The following is a 26,105-nucleotide window of genomic DNA, read 5'->3' as shown; positions in this document are numbered from 1 at the left end:
TAAAAGAAGATCACAAATAGCTGATTGAGGATTGTGAAGTATTTTGAAGAAATTTAATTCACTCCAAACTTCAAATTGAACCAACATCTGGAAATGCCTATTTCACTTTTGACCCTTAATCAAAGCTATTGCTTCGGACACTGGCTAACTTGTGAAGTTTGGAGAAAGTCTCCTTGAGAGCTATCAAGCAGATTCCAAACATTGGCAGTGAGACAGGTCCTGGGGGTGGGGGGTGGGGTGAAGGAGCATGAATCTGTTTTGTCCCATCATAGAGCTCACATCTTAATTTCATTTCTTTACATATCATAATGCAACACAATTACCAGTCCTGGGATGGTGACTCACCACTACAGGCAACTGGGAATCCCTCTGATTCTTTTTTTTTTTTTTAATATATATTTTATTGGTTTTTCACAGAGAGGAAGGGAGAGGGATAGAGAGTTAGAAACATCAATGAGAGAGAGAGAAACATCGATCAGCTGCCTCCTGCACACTCCCCACTGGGGATGTGCCTGCAACCAAGTACATGCCCTTGACCGGAATCGAACCTGGGACCCTTGAGTCCGCAGGCCGATGCTCTATCCACTCAGCCAAATCGGTTAGGGCAGCTCTCTGATTCTTATTTGACTTTGTGACACCTTCTGCTTTACTCCATAGAGTGCCATTCCATTTCTCCCCGCAAATTAAAGTTGGTTTTGTGTTGACAATTTTGAGGATGCCTTTGATTCATGGGGTGCTGTATAAAAAGTTTTGGCTAAGGTGTTGATGGAATCAGCCTGTCTCTGAATTCTTTGCCCACAGAGCTGAGACAAGTAAATACAACCTGAACCACCCCATAGATGAATTTACTTTGAACAAAAACTTTTTTTTTTTCACTTCTGCTGAAAGATGAAACAGCTTGGGCAAAACCTTAGGGTGGTCACTTGACACCAATGACAAAGAACTGACCCAAACCACAGGCTAACGCCAAGCGTAGCCAAGCTCAAGGCTTTCATGCAGTGTATTTTTTGTAGTAGTTGAAAGTGTATACTTTCACCAGAAAAGCTTTAAATAAACACCTGTATTCCATTAGATAAATGTACAAGTTTATTTATTTAAACTTACGGTCTGGCTGACAGCTTCAAGTCAGGAATGCACATGTTGTCTTCTCCACAGTCCACCAGGATATGAGCCTGTGTTGTGCAAAAACATATCAGGAATAATCTTGGAAAACCGGAATCACATCCTTTTTCTTGAAAATTATGAACGATTCCACAAATTAAAGCAAAGCTTTCATTTCACTAGGCATGATTCTACCCAGCTAGAAGCCCCGTGTTCAGCAGTGACCGCCCAATAGAGGCCCGTTTACATAATAGCCCGATTCCAATTCATTCTGAAATGTCTGTAAAGAATGTGAGTCTGGCAATGTTTTGAGAATTACAGACTGTATTGCTTCCATTACAGCCACATTTTGAACATATTAAATCTGGGTTGCACAAGGGGATGGGCTTCTGAAAACACAATGATGCAGTGTTTCAGGAAACCTGTTAGAAAAATCACCCAAATGTTATATCTTTGTGCACAGGAATGAGACAAAGGGGACCACGTTTCATCTTAAGGTCACAGGAGCTATGCCCAGGGCCTGACTGAGAATATGAAGACCGTCAAGGACCTACCTGCTCAGTAACAACATTTTCCCTGTAGTGGTTCAGTATCGGTTTCACTTCCAGGCCTTCTTTAAAGGTGGATTCATCCAAACTGTAATTCAGACTAATGTTGATTGGAGACAATTTATCTCGGAATTCAGTTTCATCCTGGGAAAAATAATGACAGAGTCCAGGAAGGCTCTGTGAATCAGCTGCAGGATGTTAGTCTGTGGAAGGCACTGGACTTCAGTCAGCGAAAGTGAATGATGAAGTAATCATCACCATCATGAGCTTAAGTACTCGCTGACTATTAATATAGCTTAATTAATATGTGTTCGGAGATGATTCAGTTAGAGCTGTGGCTTCACTGAAATACATGCTTCTAGAGGCAATCTTCAGGGTCTCCAGATCTTCAAAACTCACACAGGTTGCCCATATTGCAAAGTTAAAAAAAATCATACTTATATATGTAATAAATATTTAAAGTTTTGCAAATTGGGATGGGGCGTTAGGCCTGGGCCAGGGAGGAGCCAGCCAGCGATCTTGATGGTGGGGAGCATGGGGCGGGGGGGGGGGGGGGGGGGGTCCAGCCCAGGCCTAACACCTCAGCCAGAGGCTTTAGGCTTGGACCATGACGGAGCCAGCAAGTGATCCTCATGGCAACTTTGGCAGGGAACTGGGTCGGAGCCAGTCAGTGATTGGTGGCGGGGAGCTGGGGGTGCCCCGGTCCAGGTCTAAAGCCTCGGCCTGAGGCTTTAGGCCGGGGCCCGGGGGGAGCCAGCCAGCGATCAGCGGCAGGGAGCTGGGGGGGCGGGGGGGCGCCGGCCCAGGCCCAGGCCTAACACCTCAACCAGAGGCTTTAGGCTTGGGCCCGGGAGGAGCCAGCCAGGGATCATTGATGGCTGCAGCGGCGGGAAATCAGGGCGGAGCCAGCCAGCGATCCTTGATGGCGGTGGCAGCTGCTGTGGGGAGCTGGGGGTGCCCCGGCCCAGGCCTAACACCTTGGCCTGAGGCTTTAAGCTTGGGCCAAGGAGGAGCCAGCCAGCAATGGTTGATGGCGGCAGCGGTGGGGAGCTGGGGGTGCCCCGGCCCAGGGCTAATAACTCTCCAGAGGCTTTAGGCCCGGCAGGGGCCATACTGGCAGTTGGTGTGAACTACAGAGGAAACACCTTTTCTGACTGCTGATTGGCTAAGCTCCCTGTGGTCACTGGTAATATTCTTAGTCACTTGGGTAATGAGAGTCCAAATAGGTGATCTAGGGTTTTTTTACTACACTCCTGGAGAAAAAAAGGAAGGTCTGCTGCTGGAGGGTTAAGAAATGTCATATCCTGCCCTAGCTGGTTTGGCTCAGTGGGTAATACCTCGGCCTGCCCAACGCAGATTCTGGGTTCAATTCTGACCAAAGGTATGCACCTAGGTTGCAGGTTCCTCCCTGGCCCGGGCCCAGGTCAGGGCTCATGCAGGAGGCAACCAATCAAAGTGTTCCTCTCACTTTGATGTTTCTCTCTGTCTTTCCCTTTCCCCTCCACATTCTCTAAAAATCAATGGAAACATATCCTCAGGTGAGGAGAAGGAAGGAAGGAAGGAAGGAAGGAAGGAAGGAAGGAAGGAAGGAAGGAAGGAAGGAAGGAAGGAAGGAAGGAAGGAAGGAAGGGAGGGAGGGAGGGAGGGAGGGAGGGAGGAAGGAAGGAAGGAAGGAAGGAAGGAAGGAAGGAAGGAAGGAAGGAAGGAAGGAAGGAAGGGAGGACGGATGGATTTTTTCACGGTAAAGGGACTGGAGTCCGTGTTGATGAAAACATCTTGGTGGCTGCCCTGACTGGCAGTGGCTGCAACAGTGCGGTGATGGGGCTGCGGCCTTCCCCTGATCAGCCTGGTTGACTCCCACAAAGGGAGGCCAGACTGTGGCTTAGGCCCACTCCCCAAGGGGAGCAGGGAGCAGGTAGTAGGACATCCCCTAGGGCTCCCAGTATGTGATAGGGGGCAAGCTGGGCTGAGGGTCCCCCCCAACCCCCCGCCAGTGCACAAATTTTTGTGCACCGGGCCTCTAGTAGATGTAATAAATATTTAAAGTTTTGCAAATTGGGATTTATATTTCCATGAGGTTGGCACAATCTATGAGCTCTGTTGGGCTCACAGGAAGAAAATATCTTGATTCTCTTCCTCTCTTATCATCTCTTTAAGCCCCCGCTTGCATGAACTTCAAAACACTTTCAGCACATTTGAAGTTCCTTCAGAAAAAGTAGAACTCCCTTGAGGTGAGGAGGTGAGTGAGTAGCATCAGCAGCAAGCCCTGAGCACACGGAACACCTTACGCCCTGAGGTGAACATGCCACCCTTCAATTATGTGCCAGTCAAGGTCATAATGAGACCCCAGGGTCATGCGCCCAGCTTTCCAGACCTATTTGTAAACTTCACCTTCACCAGATTTCCCCTCACTAAGTCCATTAAAGGAGGAGATGAAATAAGAAAGAATAATAACTTCACAACTGGTGAGAAGATGAAATAATTGTATGATAAATATTTTGGCTTTTTAAATTTCACGGTAGGTTTGGAGTTATTGGTAAAAATCCACTGCTTTAAAAATATAATTATAAATGACTCTTAATAAATGCTTTGAATGCCTAAATGTTTTCCTGAGTTGGCTCTTAAATGCACATTGATAAAATCTGTCTAAACATACTCATGTAGGAGAAAAATTCAAATAAATTATGTTATTTTGCGGGGGAGGCAGTTACAAATGAAAACCACCTGAGTTAGTGCTATTATCAAGATTGTGAACAAAACAAAAAGAAACCATGAGAATTAATAGTAACATATGATTGGGTTAGTGGAAGGAAGTGAGGCTCAAGGCTGGAGTGCAGCCTTAAAATAAAGTTTCCTCCAATAAAATGAAAATGATGTGGACAAGGTTGATGGTTAAATGGGAAAAAAAAAAGTGGTTGGAATGTGGTTCTGAATGTGAGAGGCCAGAAAGGTGATTCTGGAACACTTACTCGCAGGTAAACCATAAAGTCCTGGCACTGGTGGGATTTCTGCTGCTTTATCACGAGAGGGAAGATGAAATGTGACTGATGGTTGTCAAGGAAGAGCGTGCGTTTAATGGCACCTTTTTGTTTCAGGGAATCTAACTGCACCTCGGCGGTCAGGCCTAAAGGACAGAAACAAAGTAAATATAATCAGGAGAGGAAAAGTATTTGGTGAATGCAGTGCTTTAGCAGAGGTATGAGTTCCTAGTTCAATTTGCTTACGTAGAAAACTTTTTTTTTTTTTCATAGTTGGGATCAAAAACAATAGAGGAGCTGAGAAAAATTTTAGGAAATACTCCCCACGCTAATAAACTTGTTTTTTACACAAATCATGTTTTTTTCATGAGGTTGGCAGAATCTGTGAGTTCCCTTGGGCTCATAGGAAGAAAACATCTTGATTCTCTTCCTCTCTTATCATCTCTTTAAGCCCTCACTTGCATGAATTTCAAAATATCTTCAGCACATTTGAAGTTCCTTCAGAAAAAGAAATAGAACTTCCGCAAGGCGAGGAGGTGGGTGAGTAGCACCAGCCCTGAGCCCAGGAAACACCCCCACACAATTATTTCTGCTTTCTAGATAATATTAATACCAATTATTTGAGTAATGTTTATAAAGAGGGCTCCATATATACACTAGGAACCTCGGTATTAACAAAGGGCTCATTAAAAGTTCTATGAGGTCTGCACAGAGAAATACTTATGGTTGACTTTTCTTAGTATACTATGGGAGTATAAAAAAGAAAACACTCTCACCTATTGTGTTTGGAATGCTCTGGCCTTCTACAGATGCACATACTCTTAAGGAAAAGCTATGGAAAATAATAGTCAATAATTTATTGGTTAATAAAGTTTTGAATCTGAAGTAGAACTCTTCCCTTAACTCACCCTAGATAGATGAATACACCGTTTTCCTCTATACTTCACTTACTATACACATACAACTAAAAAATAAATATACATATAAAATATACACATATCCTACCAGTTGGCCTCAGCATTAATATAATTAAGACTGGTGAGGTTATCTGATTTAATCAGTGGATTGTTTAATCAATTGCTTGCTGCCTGTATTCAATAAATGATTATCTCCATGTGCCAGAGAGTTCTCATGGAACAGCTAGTGGTAGAGCCTGGAGATGAGCAAGAACTTGACCCCATTTGAAGAACCTGAAGAAATTTGGTGTGGTTGGTGCATTAGAGGAAGATGGGAAAGACTGGGAAGGAACAAGGCTCTGAAAGTCATGTTAAAGAACTTGAATTTAGTCCTAAAAGGCATGGAGCACCATGGTGAGATTAACCCACATCCCCACTCTGCTTGGAAGAAGAGAGAAACTCGGTGGCAACTAGCTAGGGGTGGGGTACAATTTGAGGCAGATACACTAGGAGAGGGAATGGCAAGAGAAAGAACCTAAGGAGTATAGAGTGGCTGTTTCAAGCTAGGTAGGCACAATTATATGGCATATAAAGATGCTAAAAAGAGGGCATATGTGCAAAAGAGACACTTTATAGTTTTTCCTGAACATAATCCAGAGAGGTGTCTGCCACGGTTTGTAGGATGACCTGCACTTGGGCCTGTTCTGTGGCCATGGAAGGAATAGAAAACAGCCGATTGACTCTGCCTGCCTTGGCTGAATGTGCTCACCTCCCTCCTGACAAATGTCAAGGCCTGACAGCCAGCCTTTGAGATGGGGCTTTTTCACATTTCTAAGAAAGTGAAAATGTAAGAAAATACTTAAATATGATTTAATGACAGTTATAACATTTTTGCTAGTAAAATACATAGTATAATTAGAATATTTCTGCAGAACCCAAAAGGAATAAATAATCCCTAATCATACTTTAATTATGTGTCAGCTTCCTGTGTCAAACCTAATGAAAATGTGTCACATCTGGGATTCATCTATCTCCTGTGACCTCAGTCAATGTTTCCCTTCAGGGTAAATAATTTGCCATATGCCATTAAGCCAAGAGTTTCCTGAGATTTCTCCATTATTATAGCATTTTTACCACTTCCCCAGAGAAATCACAAATTCCAGCCCACTTCTACTTCAATTAGATATAGTCAGGGAAGAGGAATAGTTAATTGCATCTTTGAATTTCTTAGTAGGTCTGCCTTTCAAAATTGGAACTTCTTTCTGTGTCCAACTTTTTTGGAAGTCCTTGGTTATCCAAGAAAGCTGCAAACTATTATTAACTAGAAACCCGATGCACAAAATTTGTGCACTTGGGAGGTGTCCCTCAGCCTGATCTGTGCCCTCTAGCAGTCCGAGAGCCCTTGGGGGATGTCCAACTGCTGGCTTAGGTCAGCTCCCTAATGCACATCCTTAGCACTGCTGTGGAGGCGAGAGAGGCTCCCGCCACCGTCCTGCACTTGCCAGCGGTGGGCCTGGCTTGTGGCTGAGCAGTACTCCCCCTGTGGGAGCACAGTGACCACCAGGGGGCAGCTCCTGTATTGAGCATCTGCCCCCTAATGGTCAGTGTGCATCATAGTGACCAGTCGTTCCATTGTTCAGTCAATTTGCATATTAGCCTTTTATTATATAGGATTATTAACTGAGTTAAAATTTCAAACTAGGATTTATGGTCATAGTCAACATGGTACATTATAGCTTCAATAGGTCTGATAGGAACAAAAAAAAACAAATCAACTTAGCACTCTCATCACATAAATTCAAAATGAAACTGTCTATAGTGTTTCTGATATATCAGAGGTAGGACGATCCACTACAGATCCTCTAACACTAGTCCTAACCCAATGCAGTAATGGTTGGAATAATGCTTCTGTGATACAACAGTGCCAACAGCCATGGATAATGGAAGAAGAATGAGATAAATGTGGAACAGGATTTAAGTAGCAATTCATTTTTCAGTTTAACCAATTCAATCCTATTTCATTGATAGCAAACATAAGATTTTACATAAAGTTAGGCATATTTAAAGTTCTTTTCAGATTTGAAAAGTGGATAGTTATAAACTTTTAAATTTATAATATGTAACATTTTTACTAAATAGTTTTAATTGTTCTGATTTGTTAACAATTAAGATTGATTGAGCTGATTTTATGTTTTTATTTATAATTTAGAAATTCTAGTAGCAGCAGATACTTTATAAAACTACATAGCTGTTTGAAAGATACAGAAATTCACATCAATGGAAGTGAAGAACTATTTCTGAATTTAAGTTTACTTAATAGTTTCAAATGTGTGATACAAGGTTATATTAAATACAGACCAAAATTACAGAAAAGAAAATCAACAAATGTTTTTCAACAACTTTAGAAAGACTGAGCTAAATTCTTAGAACAAATTTAAAAGGTATCAGAGAAACACATTCTAGACTGAACCAGTTATTAACTTTTCAATTTTTCATGCTCTGAGCCACCATTCAACATTTTAAATATGAAAATGAAACATCTTTCAGAAAACATATACAATAGAATAAAATAAACAGTTATAAAGGCATATATTTTATATTTGCCCACATAACAAATTGCATTTTATCTTAACTTAATGCAATCAGGAAAATGGTTCATGAAAAGACATTTTCTTGTTACAAAGTAATACTCTTTCCATAAAACCAAACAGATCTCATCTGTTAAAACTACTTACATTTTATAAAAATATTAAAAACCCTTAGAAAAATTATCTCATTTGAAACAATGCTTTATATCAGAGTGTGCCACACAGATATGCTTAAAAATTCAGCCTATACAGTCCATTCAGCTGTGAATGTGAACACACAAGACTATTGGGGGAAATACTGAATTTCTAATACTCATGCCTGTGTAGCTGGCACAGCTCACTTCATGCTCATTTAATCATTCCAGGGTAAGGACTAGCAGAATTATGGTTCCTGTGCCTGGGCCATATAGAGCATAGCTTGTCCAAGTTCCTTCACATATTTTCTCAGATCAGGTTTTCATTATGTTTTATGGTTTGAAACCCTTTTAAAATGTGCTCTGGGCATTTCCCAGCTACTTTCTAAAGCTGGTTAAGGAGAGGACAGGCCTCCAAGAATGGGGAGCTCCCAGCGAAGGATGTTTTATAAAGAATTCTTCAGGGACCTCCTCACCCCCACCCTCCACCCTCAAAGGCTTTGACTTCAGAATGAATTCCTACCCAAAGACCATGACCAGCATGCCGAAACTGGCTGGAGATACTGTAACTTCTTTGGGTCAAGACTGCATTCTGACATTCTCAGGAACCTAACATACTGAGTTAGACCACATCTCTGGAAAATGAGGGCAAATCTCAAACACACCAAGTGTTGGTTGATTTTTCAGAGGATGTACCTTGCTGGCATTGCCCAGTAGGACAGACCTTGACCCTCGAGGACCTGCATATTAAAAGCAAATTGGCAGCCGTGATTGGTTTGGCTCAGTGGATAGAGCGTCGGCCTGCGGACTGAAAGGTCCCAGGTTTGATTCCAGTCAAGGGCATATACCTTGGTTGCGGGCACATCCCCACTGGGGAGTGTGCAGGAGGCATCTGATCGATGTTTCTCTCTCATCGATGTTTCTAAATCTCTATTCCTCTCCCTTCCTCTCTGTAAAAAAACAATAAAATATTTTTTTTTTAAAAAAGTGGCATTTTCTCCGGCTGTGTGACCATCAAGTTCCATTTTGTAGTCCCTTTGGATAGCTGGATAACTGGCAAGATTCAAACACAGCACTTTCAGAACTTGGATAAGCCATGCTCTATATGGCCCAGGCAAAGGAACCACAATTTTCCTGCTATTCCTGATGATGAGATCTTGGCCACAAAAAAAATATAGTTTAGGACACAAAAATCACTATTTTTATGTTTACCTTCTGTCTAACGGTACAGACTAAATTAGAAAACCGACATCTGTTTTGAGCACAGGAAACCAAGGAATTTAACCCATGCTTGGCTTTTGAAGAAAAAGAGGACATTATATATGTCTGAAAAGTGGTATCCATACCATATGCAAATGTAAAAGTCAAGGTATTTTATTATCTTTTCAGTTTGGTTAATGCTTCTTTTAAAATGCCAAGAATCTGAAAGAGTTCTCCAAGATCTGTGTCATTAGGATCACTCACAAATGTTTTTGTACTGTTGGCCTTGGAATAAGGTGGGCATTAGGGTCGCTCACCCCCATGCAGTATAACTTTTCACTCTATAGTTGGCCCTTCACATCTGCAGAGTCAACCAACCACTTATGGAAACTGTTTTCAGATCCGTAGTTGGGAATCTGTGGTTGGGGATGCATCATCCATGGTTAGTTGAATCTGAAGATGTTAAACCTGCAGGTATAAAAGGCCAACTGTATTTATTTAAAACAAGTCTGCATATAGGTGGACCTGCACAGTTCAAACCTGTACTTCTCGTCTCACCTGGAGCCTGTAGGCTGGAGAAGTCGCCTTCAGGTGATAAACTGACAGCAAAGGATCAGGATCATGTCATAGATCTTGGCTTTTGTTTTAAAGACTTATGCTCGAGCAGGCGGTAGCGTGGCCGAGCGGTCTAAAGACTTATGCTCGCTACTCCTATTTGGTGCACAGACCTGCAACATCAGCACCTCTTGGAATTTTGTTTTAAAGAAATGCAGAGTCTCAGGCCTGCCCAGATGGACAGACCCAGAAGCTGCACCTCCACAGAACCCATCAATCCAATTTAATTCCTTCACAAAATCCCTGCGTGATTTGAATGGACTAACTCACCAGGCCACAGAAGTCATAAACTCTGGAATCTGGCAAGTTTTATTTTCCAGGTTGATTATCACCGGGTGCAGCAGAAGCTGGGCATCCACCGTCACCACTGGTCTCGCTCTGCAGAGAGAAAACACAGGATGTAAATGAGCCCCGGGAGCCATCAGCAGAAGCCCACCCCACTTCTAGAGGCCACCGCCAACATCCCCCCCTTTGTGTCAAGAATTTTCCTCACTGCTTCAGCAGGTGGGCACCAGACTCAACTAATGACATCTGGGAGCTGGCGGACACAAATGATGTCCTGCCCCAGCAAGGAAAACCACCTTCCACACCTGCTTTGTTTATGAAGTGGGTGCCTAGCATTCTGGCAAAGTTGTTATGAAATACTGCTCTGGGACCTGCCACTATATCTATATCCACCTTACTGCTTGATTATTTTTTAGTTTCATCAAATTTTCTAGCAATGCTTTACAGATTTAACTTCATACACAGCAGTGGTTCTCCTGATTATCCTATCTAATAATCCTATCTAATAAAAGAGAAACATGGTAATTAGCCATACGTCTGCTACCTTTCCCATTGGCTAATCAGGGCGATATGCAAATTAACTGCCAGACAGATGGCGGCCGGCAGCCAGGCAGCTTGAAGCTAAAATGAGGCTTGCTTGCTTCAGTGACGGAGGAAACCAATGTTCCCCACCTGCCTTGCCGACCTCTGAGCTTGCAGTTTGAAACATTGTTACAAATATAGAAGCTAAACAAACTCCAGAAACCTGCTTTCAGCCCACCGGGATCTCAGAGCTGGAGTTGATACAGTGTTTCAATTATAGAACCCAAATAAACCAGATACCTGCTTTCAGCAGCAGAGGCCTCAGAGCTGGAGCCAAGCCTCAGAGCTAAAGCTGGCCCAGAATAAAAAAAAAAAAAAGAAAAAAAGGAGCGGTTGGGAGCTTCAGTCACCCGCCAGCCAGAAAACAGCCCTCAGCCCCTCACCCAGACTGGTCAGGCACCCCAGTGGGGACCCCCACCCTGATCCAGGACACCCTTCAGGGCAAACCAGCTGGCCCCCACCCGTGCACCAGGCCTCTATCCTATATAGTAAAAGGGTAATATGCCTCCCAGCACCGGGATCAGCAGAACCCCGAGGCCTCCTGGCACCAGGATCAGCGTGACAGGGGGCAGCGCCCAAACCCCCTGATCGCCCTGTGGCTCTGTGTGCGACAGGGTGCGGCGCCCCAACCCCCTGATCGGCCCTGCTCTGTGGGTGATAAAGGGTGACGCCCCAACCGCCCCCCACGGGCCCTGCTCTGTGTGTGACGGGGTAGGGCCATAACCTCCCCATCAGCCCTGCCCTGAGTGTGACAGGGTGCGGCGCCCCAACCCCCTGATCCGCCCTGCTCTGTGTGTGACAGGGGGCGGTGCCCCAACTCCCCTATCAGCCCTACTCTGTGAGTGACAGCGGGGAGCTCCTCAACCCCCTTATCGGCCCTGCTCTGTACATGACAGGGGGGAGCTCCCCAACTCCTTGATGGGCCCTGCTCTGTGCATGACAGGGTATGGAGCCCCAACCCCCCTGATGGGCCCTGCTTTGTGAGTGACAGGGGGCAGCGCCCCAACACCCTGATCAGCCCTGCTCTGTGCATGACAGGGGGTGGTGCCGCAACCTCCCCATCGACCCTGCCTTGAGTGTGACAGGGGGCAGTGCCCCAACCCCCCAATTGGCCCTACCCTGAGCGTGACTGAGGGTGGCACTGCAACCTCCTGACCCGCCCTGCTCTGTGCATGACAGGGGGCAGTGCCCCAACCCCCCAATTGGCCCTACCCTGAGCGTGACTGAGGGTGGCACTGCAACCTCCTGACCCGCCCTGCTCTGTGCATGACAGGGGGCAGTGCCCCAACTCCCCAACCGGCCCTGCTCTGAGCCCGACCAGGGGCTGCACCTAGGGATTGGGCCTGCCCTCTGCCACCCGGGAGCAGGCCTAAGCCAGCAGGTCGTTATCTCCCAAGGGGTCCCAGACTGCAAGAGGGCACAGGCCGGGCTGAGGGACAGCCTGCCCCCCTGAGTGCACAATTTTTTGTGCACCGGGCCTCTAGTGTAATATAAGCATCCAGGAGCTTTAAAACAGGTAATATCCGCCCCCCCCCCCCCCCACACACACACACAGGCAAATCACTAGGGTCACTGGGTCAGGATCAGGCACTAGAACAGTGGTTCTCAACCTTCCTCATGCCGCGACCCTTTAATACAGTTCATCATGTTGTGGTGACCCCCAATTTCATTGTTACAAATTGAACATAATTAAAGCATAGTGATTAATCACAAAACAATATGTAATTGTATATGTGTTTTCCAATGGTCTTAGGCGACCCCTGTGAAAGGGTCGTTCGACCCCCAAAGGGGTCGCGACCCACAGGTTGAGAACCGTTGCACTAGAAGGTTAAAAAACCTCCCAGGTGATTCTACTGTGCAGCCAAGTTTGAGGAGAGGGACTAATATAAACTCAATTAAAGTCATAACCAGATGAGAATGTAAGTGACAGGGAAAGGGGACAGGACAATTTTTAAACCTTGGTTCCAAGTCTTCAGATGATAACATGAAATGCTGCTGCATCGCATGGGTTTTCTCTGACAGGTCGGAGGCTGTGCCTTGGGCAGAGTATTGTTTAGGACACTACTTTAAACAATTTCAGGATCACAACGATGGGTCCACTGGGAATTTTCCTAAACTCTGTTACCTTATTTATTTGTAGTCTGTTATATAATTGTGCTTTCAATATATTTTTTGGTCTTTTTTTTTGTTTGTTTTGTTTTTTGTTAATTTTCACATGAGGATATTTTTTTTCCCATTGCTTCTCAGAGAGAGTGGAAGCAAGAGAGGAATGGAGGGGGAGAGAGAGAAACATCAATGTGAGAGATTCACATTGCCTGGTTGCCTCCCACACACACTCCAACCAGAGGTCAGGGAGTGAACCTGAAACACAGATATGTGCCCTTGACTGGGAATTGAACCCATGGCCCTTTGGTGTGTGAGCTGACGCTTTAACCACTGAGAAACACCAGCCAGGGGTGTCTTTTATACTGTGTTGTTAGCTCCAGTTCTTGGAAAAGTAGGTAATAAGACAGGATTAGACATGCAAGACATTTAGGAAGCAAACATTATGAGAAAAAAAAATGGGTGAGAGTGGAGGAGGCTGGGAGCCAGTGGCCAGACTGTGATGCGGCTGATCCCTGTGAAGGAGCGAGGGAAGAAAGGGTATAAAGTAAGGAGTTCCAGCCAGGGCACGGGGAGCCAAAGCTGCGGTTAGAGAAGCGCCAGGTCTCTCAGGGATGCGCCTGCGTTTCTATCCCTGCTGAGCCCAGGGATTGGCTGGGAGAAGCTCATGGAACACCTGACCTTGGCCAATGTGGTGGTGGATTTGGAGCATAGCGCCGGTGGCCAGTCAGTCTCTCTCCATAAGCTCTGTTGAGTGCATCCTCGTGGCCACAACAAACACAGCCTCATCCTCTGGTGCTTTGAGCAGTTCACTCATCTGATTGTCTGTAACCTGAGTGGAGAGTGACTGGCATAAACTGGCCCTGAGTGTGCTGGGGCTGGTGAAGAACATCTTGCCTGCTGAGGAAACCTAACCTTAGGGTCTCCCTAGGAATTGAGCGAGGTTAGCAGTATGTGCCTAGGACACCTGGAGCAGCTCTCTGCCTTTGATATCCTGGCCTGGTGTCCTCCATCCCCATATACTTTTTTTTTTTTTAAGAAGAAAAAGAATCTAAAAATGTTGAGCACTTGTCTACCAGTTACTATTCTTGTACTTTGCATGCAGATTCCCACTTAATGGTTTTTGACAAAAATAGACTTATAAAGTAAATATTGTTACCCCCATTTTATGGATGAAAAATGAGAGGCTCAGAAAGATGAGAACTTGGCCAATATTACAAATTGTGAGTGTGTGGGAATGGCCAGGTTTTTGAAGCTGGCCGATCTGTCACATTTGAACTGATGTTCAATACTTGCTATTGGAGGCTACGAATTCCTGTTATTTTCTATTCCCTAATTTAGTGTCCTCACTTTTCTATAGAGGACATGGTTACATTCTCCCACCACACATTCCTTCTCTATCAGCACATTTTAATGCATTTATAAAGCCAAGGGAAGCATGTAAATACAGTAACAACAAAAAATGTTTCACTTTATAAGTTCTACTAAGATTCATATCTTCTTTTTATTTTTTTTAAATCCTCATCTGAGGATAGGTTTCCACTGATTTGAGAGAGAGAAGAAGAAACAACAAACATCAATGTGAGATAGAAACATCGATTGGTTGCCCCCACTGTGCACTCTGATGGTGATTGAACCCACAACCCAGGCATGCGCCCTGACAAGGAATCAAACCTGCCATCTTTTGACATATGGTGCAATGCTCCAACCAACTGAGCAATACCAGCCAGGACTCATATATTAACATTATGTTAGTAGAGGCTGGAAGTCTGGTCACGAGGTCTGAGAATAAAAAGATAAGAGGGATAAATGAAGGGAAAAAATGAGAGCAAAAATGTCTCCAAATTTTAAATAGAGCATCTAAATGTTCTCCAAAATAAATAGTTGGGAAATACTCTTTAAGACAAAACCAATAACAAAAAGGAAGTGCATTTGAAACAATTAGAAAAGCACATCCATTAATGGATGGAAAAAGAAAATGTGGAGTATATACACAATAAAATATTATTCAGCCATTGCAACAATATGGAAGGACCTTGAATGCATTATGGTAAGTGAAAAAAATTCAGAGAAAAATACCATATGACCTCATTTATATGTGGAATCCATAAAAAAACATAAAAAAAGAAAATGAACATAGATACAGAGAACAGATAGATGGCTGCTAGAGGTAGCAGGGGTTGTGTGGGGCAGGGGCAAAATGGGTAAAGGTGGTTAAAAGCACAGACTAAATAAGCAGACTAAAAGCAAGATTAAATAAGACTTGCAATGTACAGTGACTTTAGTTAATAATACTGTATGTATATTTGAAAGTTGCCAAGAGGGTAGATCTTAGCAATTCTCATCACAAGCAAAAGAAATTTGTTACTATGTGTGATGATAAATGGTAACTAGACTTATTATGGCGATCATCTCACAATATATATAAATATTAAATCATTATGTACACCTGAAACTAAGATAATGTTACATGTCGATTATATCTCAATTTAAAAAAACATTTGCATACCACCAACCACATACCTATAAACAGCTACTTTTCCTGTTCCGAATGCACCCACAATTAAATCTAAAAAAGACAAAAACACATGCACAAATTTTATAGAAACAATTAATCTAAGCTTATCATCATAAATAGCATGCAGAGCATCCTGAAATGCCAATTGTAAGATGAGAGTCACAGAAATAAGCACAGCAAATTCTAGAAAGCTGGCCTTCCTCATCACATTTTAGAAAGGACATTAGAAATTCACTGTAACTGTTCAATATGACACATGAGCCAGTAGATTTCAAATCCTTCTGAACTCAAGAAGGCCAGCTTTCTAAAAATGCTTAAGAAACTCATCATAACACTACCTCCAGACTTAAGGCACGTATCCTTAAGGAAAGCAAAGGGGGGAAGCATGGGTATAGTGCCTACTGCGTACTAGGCTTTTAAGTAGGGTGTTCCTAAAAAGTGTATACACAAACTTTGAATAACTATAAAGGCAGTGCTTATTAAAATACATTTCATTTTCAAAATTTAGCTATCAGCTGTTACATTTTGGGGGACACCCGGTATATTGTTTTATTATTCCCCTACCAGCAACAACTCTATGAGGCAAGTGGTATTACCAATGAAGTGGGACATTTTGACTGTCATCTTGACACAACCATTTGCTCTTTACAAATATATACTTTTGGCAAAGTGATCAGTAGTATATATAATAATTAGCATAGCATTATAATGATCTCAAATAATGACAACAATGATAATAACACATATTTAACACCTACTATAGGCTAGAAATTTTTCCAAAATATTTACCTTAACTGATTCCGAGCAAGAAGTTAGGAAGACTCTATTATTAGCACAACTTTGCCGATGAGTACATTGGAGCTTAAGGAGGCTCACCTATAAGGTCACACAACTCTGGAAGAGGTAGAGCTGGGGTACAGCAGTCCTAGGCGATTTGAGGGGCAATGCTCACAGTGATCTCAGCGAATGGCTAATATACAGGCATAACTCTGTTTTTCTTATTCTAATTTATAATGGTTATTCTTGGTGGATGTAGTTAAACAAAAATAAAAATGAGAATGGCTAAACATGCAGAATTAAGTTTAAATGTAGAGGTGAGAATGCTGGATGTGGTAGAAATAGTGGCTGCAGGAGAAAACTTACAGTAGTCGAAACTATAATTGGTTATTCTAGAACAGAAGTAAAAATGAAAAAAAAAGAAGAGGGGGTACTATATTTGACCACTACATATGGAAAAGCAATCAAGGAATTAAATTGGATTGATGGAGTTTGCACAGGAAAATGATTTGTGGTCATATTCCCTCGACACTCACTTTTCTGGGACATAGAATGGTGTCAGACTCAAGCAACTATGATTCTCTTCTGGATGCTTCTCTTGCTGTGCCAAGATGGATAGAAATTGGAAAGTAACTAGGAACTAAAGGCTCAACCTTATGAGGTAAATAGTATCACCAGTGAAGTGGGACATTTCTTCTTTACCCCTCACGAGGGATGACTCTGAGCATGTACTTCTGAGCATGTCTCCCAGATTTCCCCAGCTAGACAGAGCCCTACTTGCCTACAGTGTCAACCTTTTTATAATAATCTTTTATTACATCCTTCCTTTCCACATCTCTCTTTCCTACTCCCTTAGCAATGTTTTCTTTTCATTATTTCTCAAATTGCTTCTTTTCTAATCCTTGTCTTAAAGTCTATTCTGGAAGAAGCCAATCTAAGACAATAATTCTTGTTTAAAATGTGTGTGTGTGTGTGTGTGTGTGTGTGTGTGTGTGTGTGTGTGTGTGTGTTTAAATGGACTTGAACATCTTCAGGGTTAAAACCATGGTCAGAATGTCTCTTGTTTTATCAATACAGAATCCGATTCAGGTAATAGCCTAGGACTGGATTCCAAAGCTCCATATTTTAAGAGATGTGAGTGCTAATGTTCAAATATGTCAAATTAAGGTGATCTAAGTATCTCTCTATCTGTGAGATTAAAGAACACATTAAGAAAAGGGCTACAACTTTCCCAACTATATTTCATGGAATAAAATATTCTTTTCCAAGGGTTCAAATCTTTGAAGCCAGAGCCAAAGTTTCTAAGTCTACAATTTTTAAAAATCATATCAGAAGTGCACCATTTTCAAAAATTTCTGTTATATCTATTTCTTCCAGTGTATCAGTGCCTTTTTACTATGTCAGAGAAAAAAAGAGCTACTGACTTGAAGAAACCTGAACTGTTCTTCCTGTGTGATCATGGGCTCCAATATTTAGACAAGTGCAACACAGGTGGCCCTTGGCCGGATACATATCTGTTGACATGACACCAGACAGGAGAGTTCCATTATGAAAACTCATCAAGAGGAATTATGTGCTTTACTTTTGGTTCCAAATAATTATATACCAAGATTAGATGTTTTATAAATAGCATGAATTATAAGAACAGACTCTCTGGAAATGGCAAAGAAAACAGGACTGCAAGCTCATCCAGGGCAGGAATATTTCTTCAGGCTTTCATATCACAAATACTTTACAGAATGGTATGGGTTGAAATAAAATAATCTTTGCATCCATAATACCAGTTACAGAGCCAAATTCAGAGCAGGGGATTATAAATTTCCAGAAAATACGGGGATAAGTAGTAATGAGACAATATCCTAAAGATGAGAAAGATGAAGGAATAAGACAGTTATTAAGACAGGCTAATGTAAACTATAGCTAAATTCTGTTGGATTTTTGCACGTGTACTTGTAGGTATCAGGAAACACACACACACACACACACACACACACACACACACACACACACACTCCAGATTCTAGAAAATTCTAGAAAGTAATATAGTGGCTGCATCATGATGAGATTGTCATTATAGATGAGAAGTTAACAAACACCCTCCTAATGGTCATGAGCAAGAGACCTTTTTCTTTAGGAATGTTAGTTCCAGTGCCTTAGGGTGGGAATTTTCCTACTCTGGAAAAATAAAATAACTGGCAAAATAGGCCACAATTTTCTTCATGAGAATGTGGCCACAGTTATTCCCAGGCCAAGAAAACAATTATCTACCACAAGAGTATGTTTGTCTTTTGAGACACCACCTTGGTATTGTGCCTGCTGGAAAAGGCTGGAAGCATTTATGTTCAGAACCTCAAAGTTCCTAGGTCTCCCTAGGGGAGCAGGATTGATCTGCTGATCTGTGTTCGTAACTAGTTTGTCCTTCCAAAATATGTGATTTGTTTTGATAAGTACTATGCAGTTTCTGTATACTAGTATATGTATTTAATGTGCTATATGTATGTTCCATATACATCTACACTATTAAAAGACAAACATGCAAATTGACTGTACCTTTGCTATGCCTCAGGCCACGCCCACCAGCCAATCAGAGCGACTATATGCAAATTAACCCAACCAAGATGGCAGCCGGCAGCCACGAAGCTGGAGCAAGCAGGAGGCTTGGTTGCCCCAATGTTGGAGGAAGCCAAACTTCCCAGCTGCCATGGCAGGCTCTGAGCTCCACTCAAAGCAAAAAAGTTTCAATTATAAAAGATAAATAAACCCCAGATACCTGCTTTCAGCCGGCGGTGCCCACGGAGTTGGAGCAAGCAAGAGGCTTCCCTCCCACCTGCCCTGGCCAGCTCTGAGCTCCTATCAAGGCTACAAAGTTTCAATTATAGAAGGTAAATCCCAGAATAAAAAAAAAAAGAAAAGGAGTGGCTGGGAGCTTCCATCGCTGGGCGGGTTGGCCAGCTTGAAGACGGCCCTCAGCCCCTCATCCAGACTGGCCAGGCTCCCCAGTGGGGACCCCCCACCCTAAAGGGGGTGTGGCCAGCCTGAAAACAGCCATCAGCCCCTCACCCAGGCTGGCCAAACCTCCATGGATTGAGGGTCCCTACTCGGGGGGGCTTGACCAGCCTGCAAACAGCCATCAGCTCCTCACCCAGGCTGGCCAGACAACCCAGCGGGTCCCCCACCCTGATCTGGGACACCCTTCAGGGCAAAGAGCCAGCCCCCACCCATGCACCAGACCTCTATCCTATATAATAAAAGGATAATATGCAAATTGACCCTAACAGAAGAAAGACTGGGAATGACTGGTCACTATGACACACATTGACCACCAGGGGGCAGATGCTCAATGCAGGAGCTGCCCCCTGGTGGTCAGTGGGCTCCCACAGGGAGAGCTCTGCTCAGCCACAAGCCAGGCTGATGGCTGCCAAGTACAGCGGTGGTGGTGGGAATCTCTCCCGCTTCCTCAGCAGTGCTAAGGATGTCTGACTGCAGCTTAGGCCTGCTCCCCGCTGGCAAGTGGACATCCCCCAAGGGCTGCCCGGCTGCCAGAGGGATGTCTGACTGCCAGCTTGGGCCTGATCCCCCAGGGAGCAGGCCTAAGCTAGCAGGTGGACATCTTCCAAGGGGTCCCAGACTGCAAGAGGGCATAGGCCGGGCTGAGGGACCTCCCCCCCAAGTGCACAAATTTTTGTGCACCGGGCCTCTAGTATATTTATATTTGTGTATATACACAGGGTGGAGACAAAGTAGGCTTATAGTTGTTTGTATTGAAAACAATACAATAATTAATAAGTAATAATACAAGAATAAATTGTGTTTCCTGTACTCACAACTATAAGCCTACTTTTGCTCCACCTTGTATGTATACACACATATATGTGTACATACATGCATAAACACACATTTTTTTGGTTCAAATGAATTGTTTTATTTCCATCTTTAACACCAGCTGAGGGGTCCAAAACACACTCACTGTGCTACATGGATGTAGTTTTAATGTAATAAAGAAATATTTTAACTATGAACAATAAAAAAGAAATTAATAAAAAGGAAATATTTGAACTATGTACATTGAGGAAGGGAAAGGAATTTCTTTTCATATCAAATTTTTCTTATTTTCTTGTTTGTAAATAGTAGACACAAAACATACTTTCCCTCCAATTTAATTCAGTATGAAGTAATACAACTTTTATGATCAACCATTTGTCTTTACGCATAAAGACATATAGGCATATACACACAAACACCTACACACAATTTACTTTTAATCTTGCAGAATTCTGTCATGGTCAGGAATTTAATGGCAGTCAGAAAACAAAGAAATGTTGGTGCTGATATTCAGGTTCATAACTCTGCAAACTCACTCCTTCACTTTGAGACAACAGGCCTTATACCATTACCTAATGTTTACTTTCTTATAGAAAGTTCTTGAAGGCAGATTCTGAAAACAAACACATTCAAAATGGTGCCTTTCTTTAAACAAAGATACCCATTTTTTTTTTCTTGAAGAAAAAACTGGCAACTAAAATTGGTTCTTCCCCCTTAATCAAAAACTGTTCTCAGAATACCGAAGTCCTTTTTTAGCACCTCACATAGCCTGAGAAACACAGTTTATTTTCCTTTTGGCTTTTGATGGAACAACTGAGTACTTTTAAGGACACAAAAAGAGGACATTAGCATGAATGCGGGATCATCTGGCAAAAATAATAACCCTAAAAATGCGAGGTCATAAGATATGTATACCTCCATTTTGTATTTAATTTCTACAAAATTGTTATTTTTAAATGAGGAAGAAGAAAAGAGCTGAGCTTTTAAAGTGGTAATTGGAGTATAGAGTCAGATTTCATTAAACTATGAAGAAAAATTTAAGTTCTATTTGAAAACATCAGCCTTGTTTTGAGTATAAATCTGATGTTTGGGTTGTAGGCAGGGTACAGGGAAGAGAGACTAAAAATTTCCTAGGAGAAGGGGAGCAGATGGAGGGGAAGCTAGCATGTGGAGCAGTGACAGTATTAAAGAATCACCCAGTGTTGTTTCCTGGAAATCACCATGTCCCCCGAGTGCCTACATTTCACAGTCATGGGCCTTCTTACTCTCTCATCTTGTTGAGATATACAGGGGTGGGCAAAAGTAGGCTTACAGTTGTAAGCATGTGAAACAGTTTATTCTTGCATTATTATTTATTAACTAAGGGGCCTGGTGCACAAAATTCTTGCACTGGGGGTGGGTCTCTCAGCCCCACCTGTGCCCTCTCACAGTCTGGGACCCCTCACTCCTTACCCCTGGTGGTCAGTGCACATCATAGTGACCGTTCGTTCTGCCGATCAGTCAATTTGCATATTAGTCTTTTATTATATAGGACTAGAGGCCTGGTGCACAAAATTCGTGCAGGGTTGGGGGGGTGTCACTCAGCCCAGCCTGCACCCTCTCCAAATTGGAACCCGTCTCACAAACCAGGACTGCTGGCACCCAACAGCTCGCCTGCCTGCCAGCCTGATTGCCCCTAACTGCTTCTGCCTGACAGCCTGATCACCCCCTAACCACTCCCCTGCAAGCCTGATTGATGCCTTAATGCTCCCCTATTGGCCTGTTTGCCCCCAACTGCCCTCCCCTGCAGGCCTGGTCACCCCTAACTGCCCTCCCTTGCAGGCCTGGTCCTCCCCAACTGCCCTCCTCTGCAGGCCTTGGTCCCTCCCAACTGCCCTCCCCTGCTGGCCATCTTGTGGCAGCCATCTTATGACCACATGGGGGCAGCCATCTTGTGTGTTGGAGTGATGGTCAATTTGCATATTACCTCTTTATTATATAGGATGTTTATAAGAATGTCTGGCATCTAGTAAAAAATAAACATTAATTATTATTATCAGCCCTAATTTATAATAATAAAAGCATAATATGCTAATTAGACCATTTGACCTTCCGGACAAAGCCAGGGCTATAAGAGAAGCCTGAGTCCTGGGTGCCTGCCAGCAGCCAGGGGGAGAAAGGCCTACTCTTGCATGAATTTCATGCATTGGGCCTCTAGTTCATAATAAAATCTCATAAATTAATAATAAAATGATAAGCATTCTAATGCAAAGATTACAAATAGTCAAGTCACATAAAATAAATAGCTATGATCAATAAATATATCAAAAGATCTTCAACCTCATTAGTCATAAGAAATACAAATAAAAGGAACATGTGGCTATCACTTTTGACCTTTCAAATTGGAAAAGATACAAAGATTAGTACTAGGCACTGTTGGATAGAGAACCAAGGACCAAGAATTCATGTGCTCTGCTTGTATGAGTATGAATTAGAACAATTTTTTAAAAACGTAATTAAATTGATTGGGACAACAATGGTTAATAACATTATATAAGTTTCAAGTGTAAAATTCTATAATACATCATCTGTATATTGTGTTGTGTGCTCACTACCTAAAGTTCAGTCCCCTTCCATAATCATGTATTTGATGTATTTGATACCTTTCACCCTCTTCATCCTCCCTCTTTTCCCTTCTGGTATCTACCATACTGTTATCTCTGTCAATGAGTTTGTTTTATTTGTTTGTTGCTTTCTGTTTTATATCCCCCATATGAGTGATATCATATGGTTCTTATTCTTTTCCTTCTGACTTATCTCACTTAGCCTGATACTCTCAAGATCCACCCATGTTATCACACATAACCATATTTCATCATTTTTATGGCTGAGTAGTATTCCATTGTATACCTGTACCACATCTTCTTTATCCAATCATCTATAGAAGGACACTTAGGTTGTTTCTATGTCTTGGCTATTGTGATTAATACTGAAATGAACATAGGGGTATATATATCTCCATGAATAAGTGTTTTCAAATTTTCAGAAGAGGAGTTGCTGGATCACATGGTAGCTCTATTCTTATTTTTTTTGAGGAAACTTCATACTGTTTTGCATAAAGCCTATACCAATTTACATTCCCACCAGCAGTATATGAGGGTTCCCTTTTATCCACATTCTTTCCAACATTTGTTATTTCTTTTTTATTGATAACTAGAGGCCCGGTGCATGAAATTCTTGCATAGGTAGGGTCTTTAGACCTGGCTGGCGATCAGGGCCAATAAGGACCTTCCGGCTGCTGGCTGGGGCCTCCCGTCCCCAGCTGCTGGTTGCTGGCTGGCACCTTCCTTTGTTCCACGCTGCCCCTGGTGGTCAGCACACATCATAGCTAGCTATCAAACTCCTGATCCCCCAGTCAAACTCCCAAGGGGACAATGTGCATATTAGGCTTTTATATATATACATAGTCATTCTGATAAGTATAAGGTGGTATCTTATCGTAGTTTTGATTTGCATTTCCATTATAGCTACTGAGCTTGAGTATCTTTTCATGTATGTTGGCCATATGTATATCTTCTTTTTTATAAGGTAGTTTGATGCTATGTATGACAATGCAAACCTTTTCACTCTTAGGTATTTAACCTGAGGCTATATTGGACAATGTACAAAGATATATCAAGCAAAAGCTAGCTTTTTAAACATGTTAAATATACTAATTCCTTTTTTACAATGATCCATGATGTGGAGGCCAAGCTTTAAACACAGGCCTCACAGATCCTATCTACAGGCTATTTTTCTTTCTTTAAAAAAATTTACAATTAAAGTATATTTTACATACAATAAATTTAATCCTTTTTAGTGTCCTGTTCACAGAGCTTTGATAAATGCATCTGGATTATCACCATAATCCAGAATAGCACAGTTCCATCAACTGCAAAAGGAAGTAAAGTAACCCCAAAATATGTGAAGACTAAACAATATACTTCTAAAAAATGACTGGGTCAAAGATAAAATAAAAGGTGAGATCAAAAGATATAGAGACAAATAAGAATGACAATACAATATATCAAAACTTCTGGAATACAATACCAGTAAAAGCAGTAGTAACAAGGAAGTTTATATCATTACAGTCCTATCTCAAGAAACAAGAGAAATCACAAGTAAACAACCTAATATCACATCTTAAAGAACTAGAAAAAGAAAAACAAAAGCACCCCAAAGTCAGCAGAAGAAAGGAAATAATAAAATTAGAGCAGAATTGAATGAAATAGAGAACAAAAAGACTATATAAAAATTAATACAACAAAAAGCTGGTCCTTTGAAAATATTAATAAAACTGACAAATTCTGGCTAGACTCACTAAGAGAAAAAGAGAAAAGACCCATATAAACAAAATCAGAAATGAAAGAGAAGTCACCACAAACATCACAGATATACAAAGGATCATACTAGACTATTATGAAAGACTTTATGCCACCAACTTCAATAACCTAGAAGAAACGGATAAGTTCCTAGAAATATATAACTTTCATAGACTAAATCATGAAGAACTGGAAAATCTAAGTAGATCAATCAGCTGTCAGGAAATTGAAAGAACCATCAAAAACCTCCCCAAAAAGTAAAAGTCCAAGACCAGATGCTTCACCAGTGAATTCTACCAAACATTCAAAGAAGATTTAAAACCTACAACTCAAAACTACAATGAGATACTACCTTAGGCCTATTAGAATGGCTATTATCAACAAGACAAGTAATAATACATGTTAGAGAGGTTGTGGAGAAAACATAACCCTCATTCACTGCTGAATGTAGACTGGTACAGCCACTATGGAAAACAGTCTAGCAATTCCTCAAAAATTGACCCAGCAATCCCTCTTCTGGTTATACACCTGAAAAACTTGAAAACATATATTGGCAAATATATATGTACCCCTATATTCACTGCAGCATTATACACAGTTGCCAAGACCTGGAGACAATCAAGGTGTCCTTTGATAGAAGATCAGATAAAGAAGATGTGGTACATATACACAAGGAAATACTACTCAGCCATAAGAAAGGATGAAATACTGCCGTTTGCGACAACATGGATGGACCTTGAGAATACTATACTAAGTGAAATAAATCAGGCAGAAAAAGCTAACAACCATATGATTTCACTCATATGTGGGATATAAACTAAAATTTGTGGACACAAACAGCGATATGATGGTTGCCAGAGAGAAGGGGGTGGGTGGGTGGGAGATGAAGGAGAACTAACATATGGTGACAGAAAACGATTTGACTTTGGGTGGTGGGCACACAGTGCAACATACAAGTCTTGTAACATAGATATACATCCCAATAAATTTAATAAAATAAATATATAAATAAATAAACACACCTTATCAACAGAGTAAAACAGTCCCATCATCCAACAATGTTCCCCATGACCCCATGCAACTTTTAATGAAGCCCAGCCCTGCACCCAGCCTCTGCATCTACTAATCTGGAGAATGTCATGTAAATGGAGGCATACAGTAAACAGCCTTTTAGTTATGGCTTCTTTCACTCAGCTTAATGCATTTGTGCTGCATCTGTGATGTATGTGTATGTGTCAGAAGTTCATTCCTTTTTATTGCTTAACTAGTGGCCCGGTGCACAAAATTTGTGCACATTAAAAGGGGATTAATTAGAGGAAATATTTTAATATTGCTGTTTGCCCTTTCTCTATCATAGAAATGTCAGAGATGAAAGAAAATTAGTAAAATGTATATGAAAATCTTCCTCCTGTCAGAGTCTAAGGCATGCTGCGGGATCCAGAGTCAAGTCCCCGCACACCCATGGTGTCTCAAAATCGTGCAAGACCCAGACCCAGCCAACCCTACCCCCATTGGGCTAGATCCAGACCCAGTTGGCCCTACCCTTATCAAGCCCAGCCAGGCAGTGGGGGGTGGGGGGGTGCAGCCTCAGGTCCCCTGACCCGGCACCAGGCCTGGG

The 26,105-nt window shown here is 42.2% G+C and overlaps 1 protein-coding gene across 1 annotated transcript in view; it reads right to left on the bottom strand.

Moving 5' to 3' along the window:
• Positions 1 to 26,105, bottom strand: part of ITGA8 (integrin subunit alpha 8) — a 196,806-nt gene that overhangs the window by 58,825 nt on the left and 111,876 nt on the right. The window contains exons 14-19 of the mRNA XM_059711352.1: positions 15,554 to 15,599; positions 10,331 to 10,438; positions 5,404 to 5,459; positions 4,619 to 4,773; positions 1,656 to 1,793; positions 1,105 to 1,172 (exon numbers count right to left, since the gene is read on the bottom strand). Coding sequence (XP_059567335.1) covers positions 1,105 to 1,172; positions 1,656 to 1,793; positions 4,619 to 4,773; positions 5,404 to 5,459; positions 10,331 to 10,438; positions 15,554 to 15,599 — 571 coding nt within the window. The remainder of the gene's footprint in view (positions 1 to 1,104; positions 1,173 to 1,655; positions 1,794 to 4,618; positions 4,774 to 5,403; positions 5,460 to 10,330; positions 10,439 to 15,553; positions 15,600 to 26,105) is intronic.

This window comes from Myotis daubentonii, chromosome 1 (genome assembly GCF_963259705.1).
Source record: "Myotis daubentonii chromosome 1, mMyoDau2.1, whole genome shotgun sequence".
NCBI lineage: Eukaryota > Metazoa > Chordata > Mammalia > Chiroptera > Vespertilionidae > Myotis > Myotis daubentonii.
The sequence above is the reverse complement of the archived record's forward strand: the minus strand, read 5'-3'. Positions and strand labels throughout refer to the sequence as shown.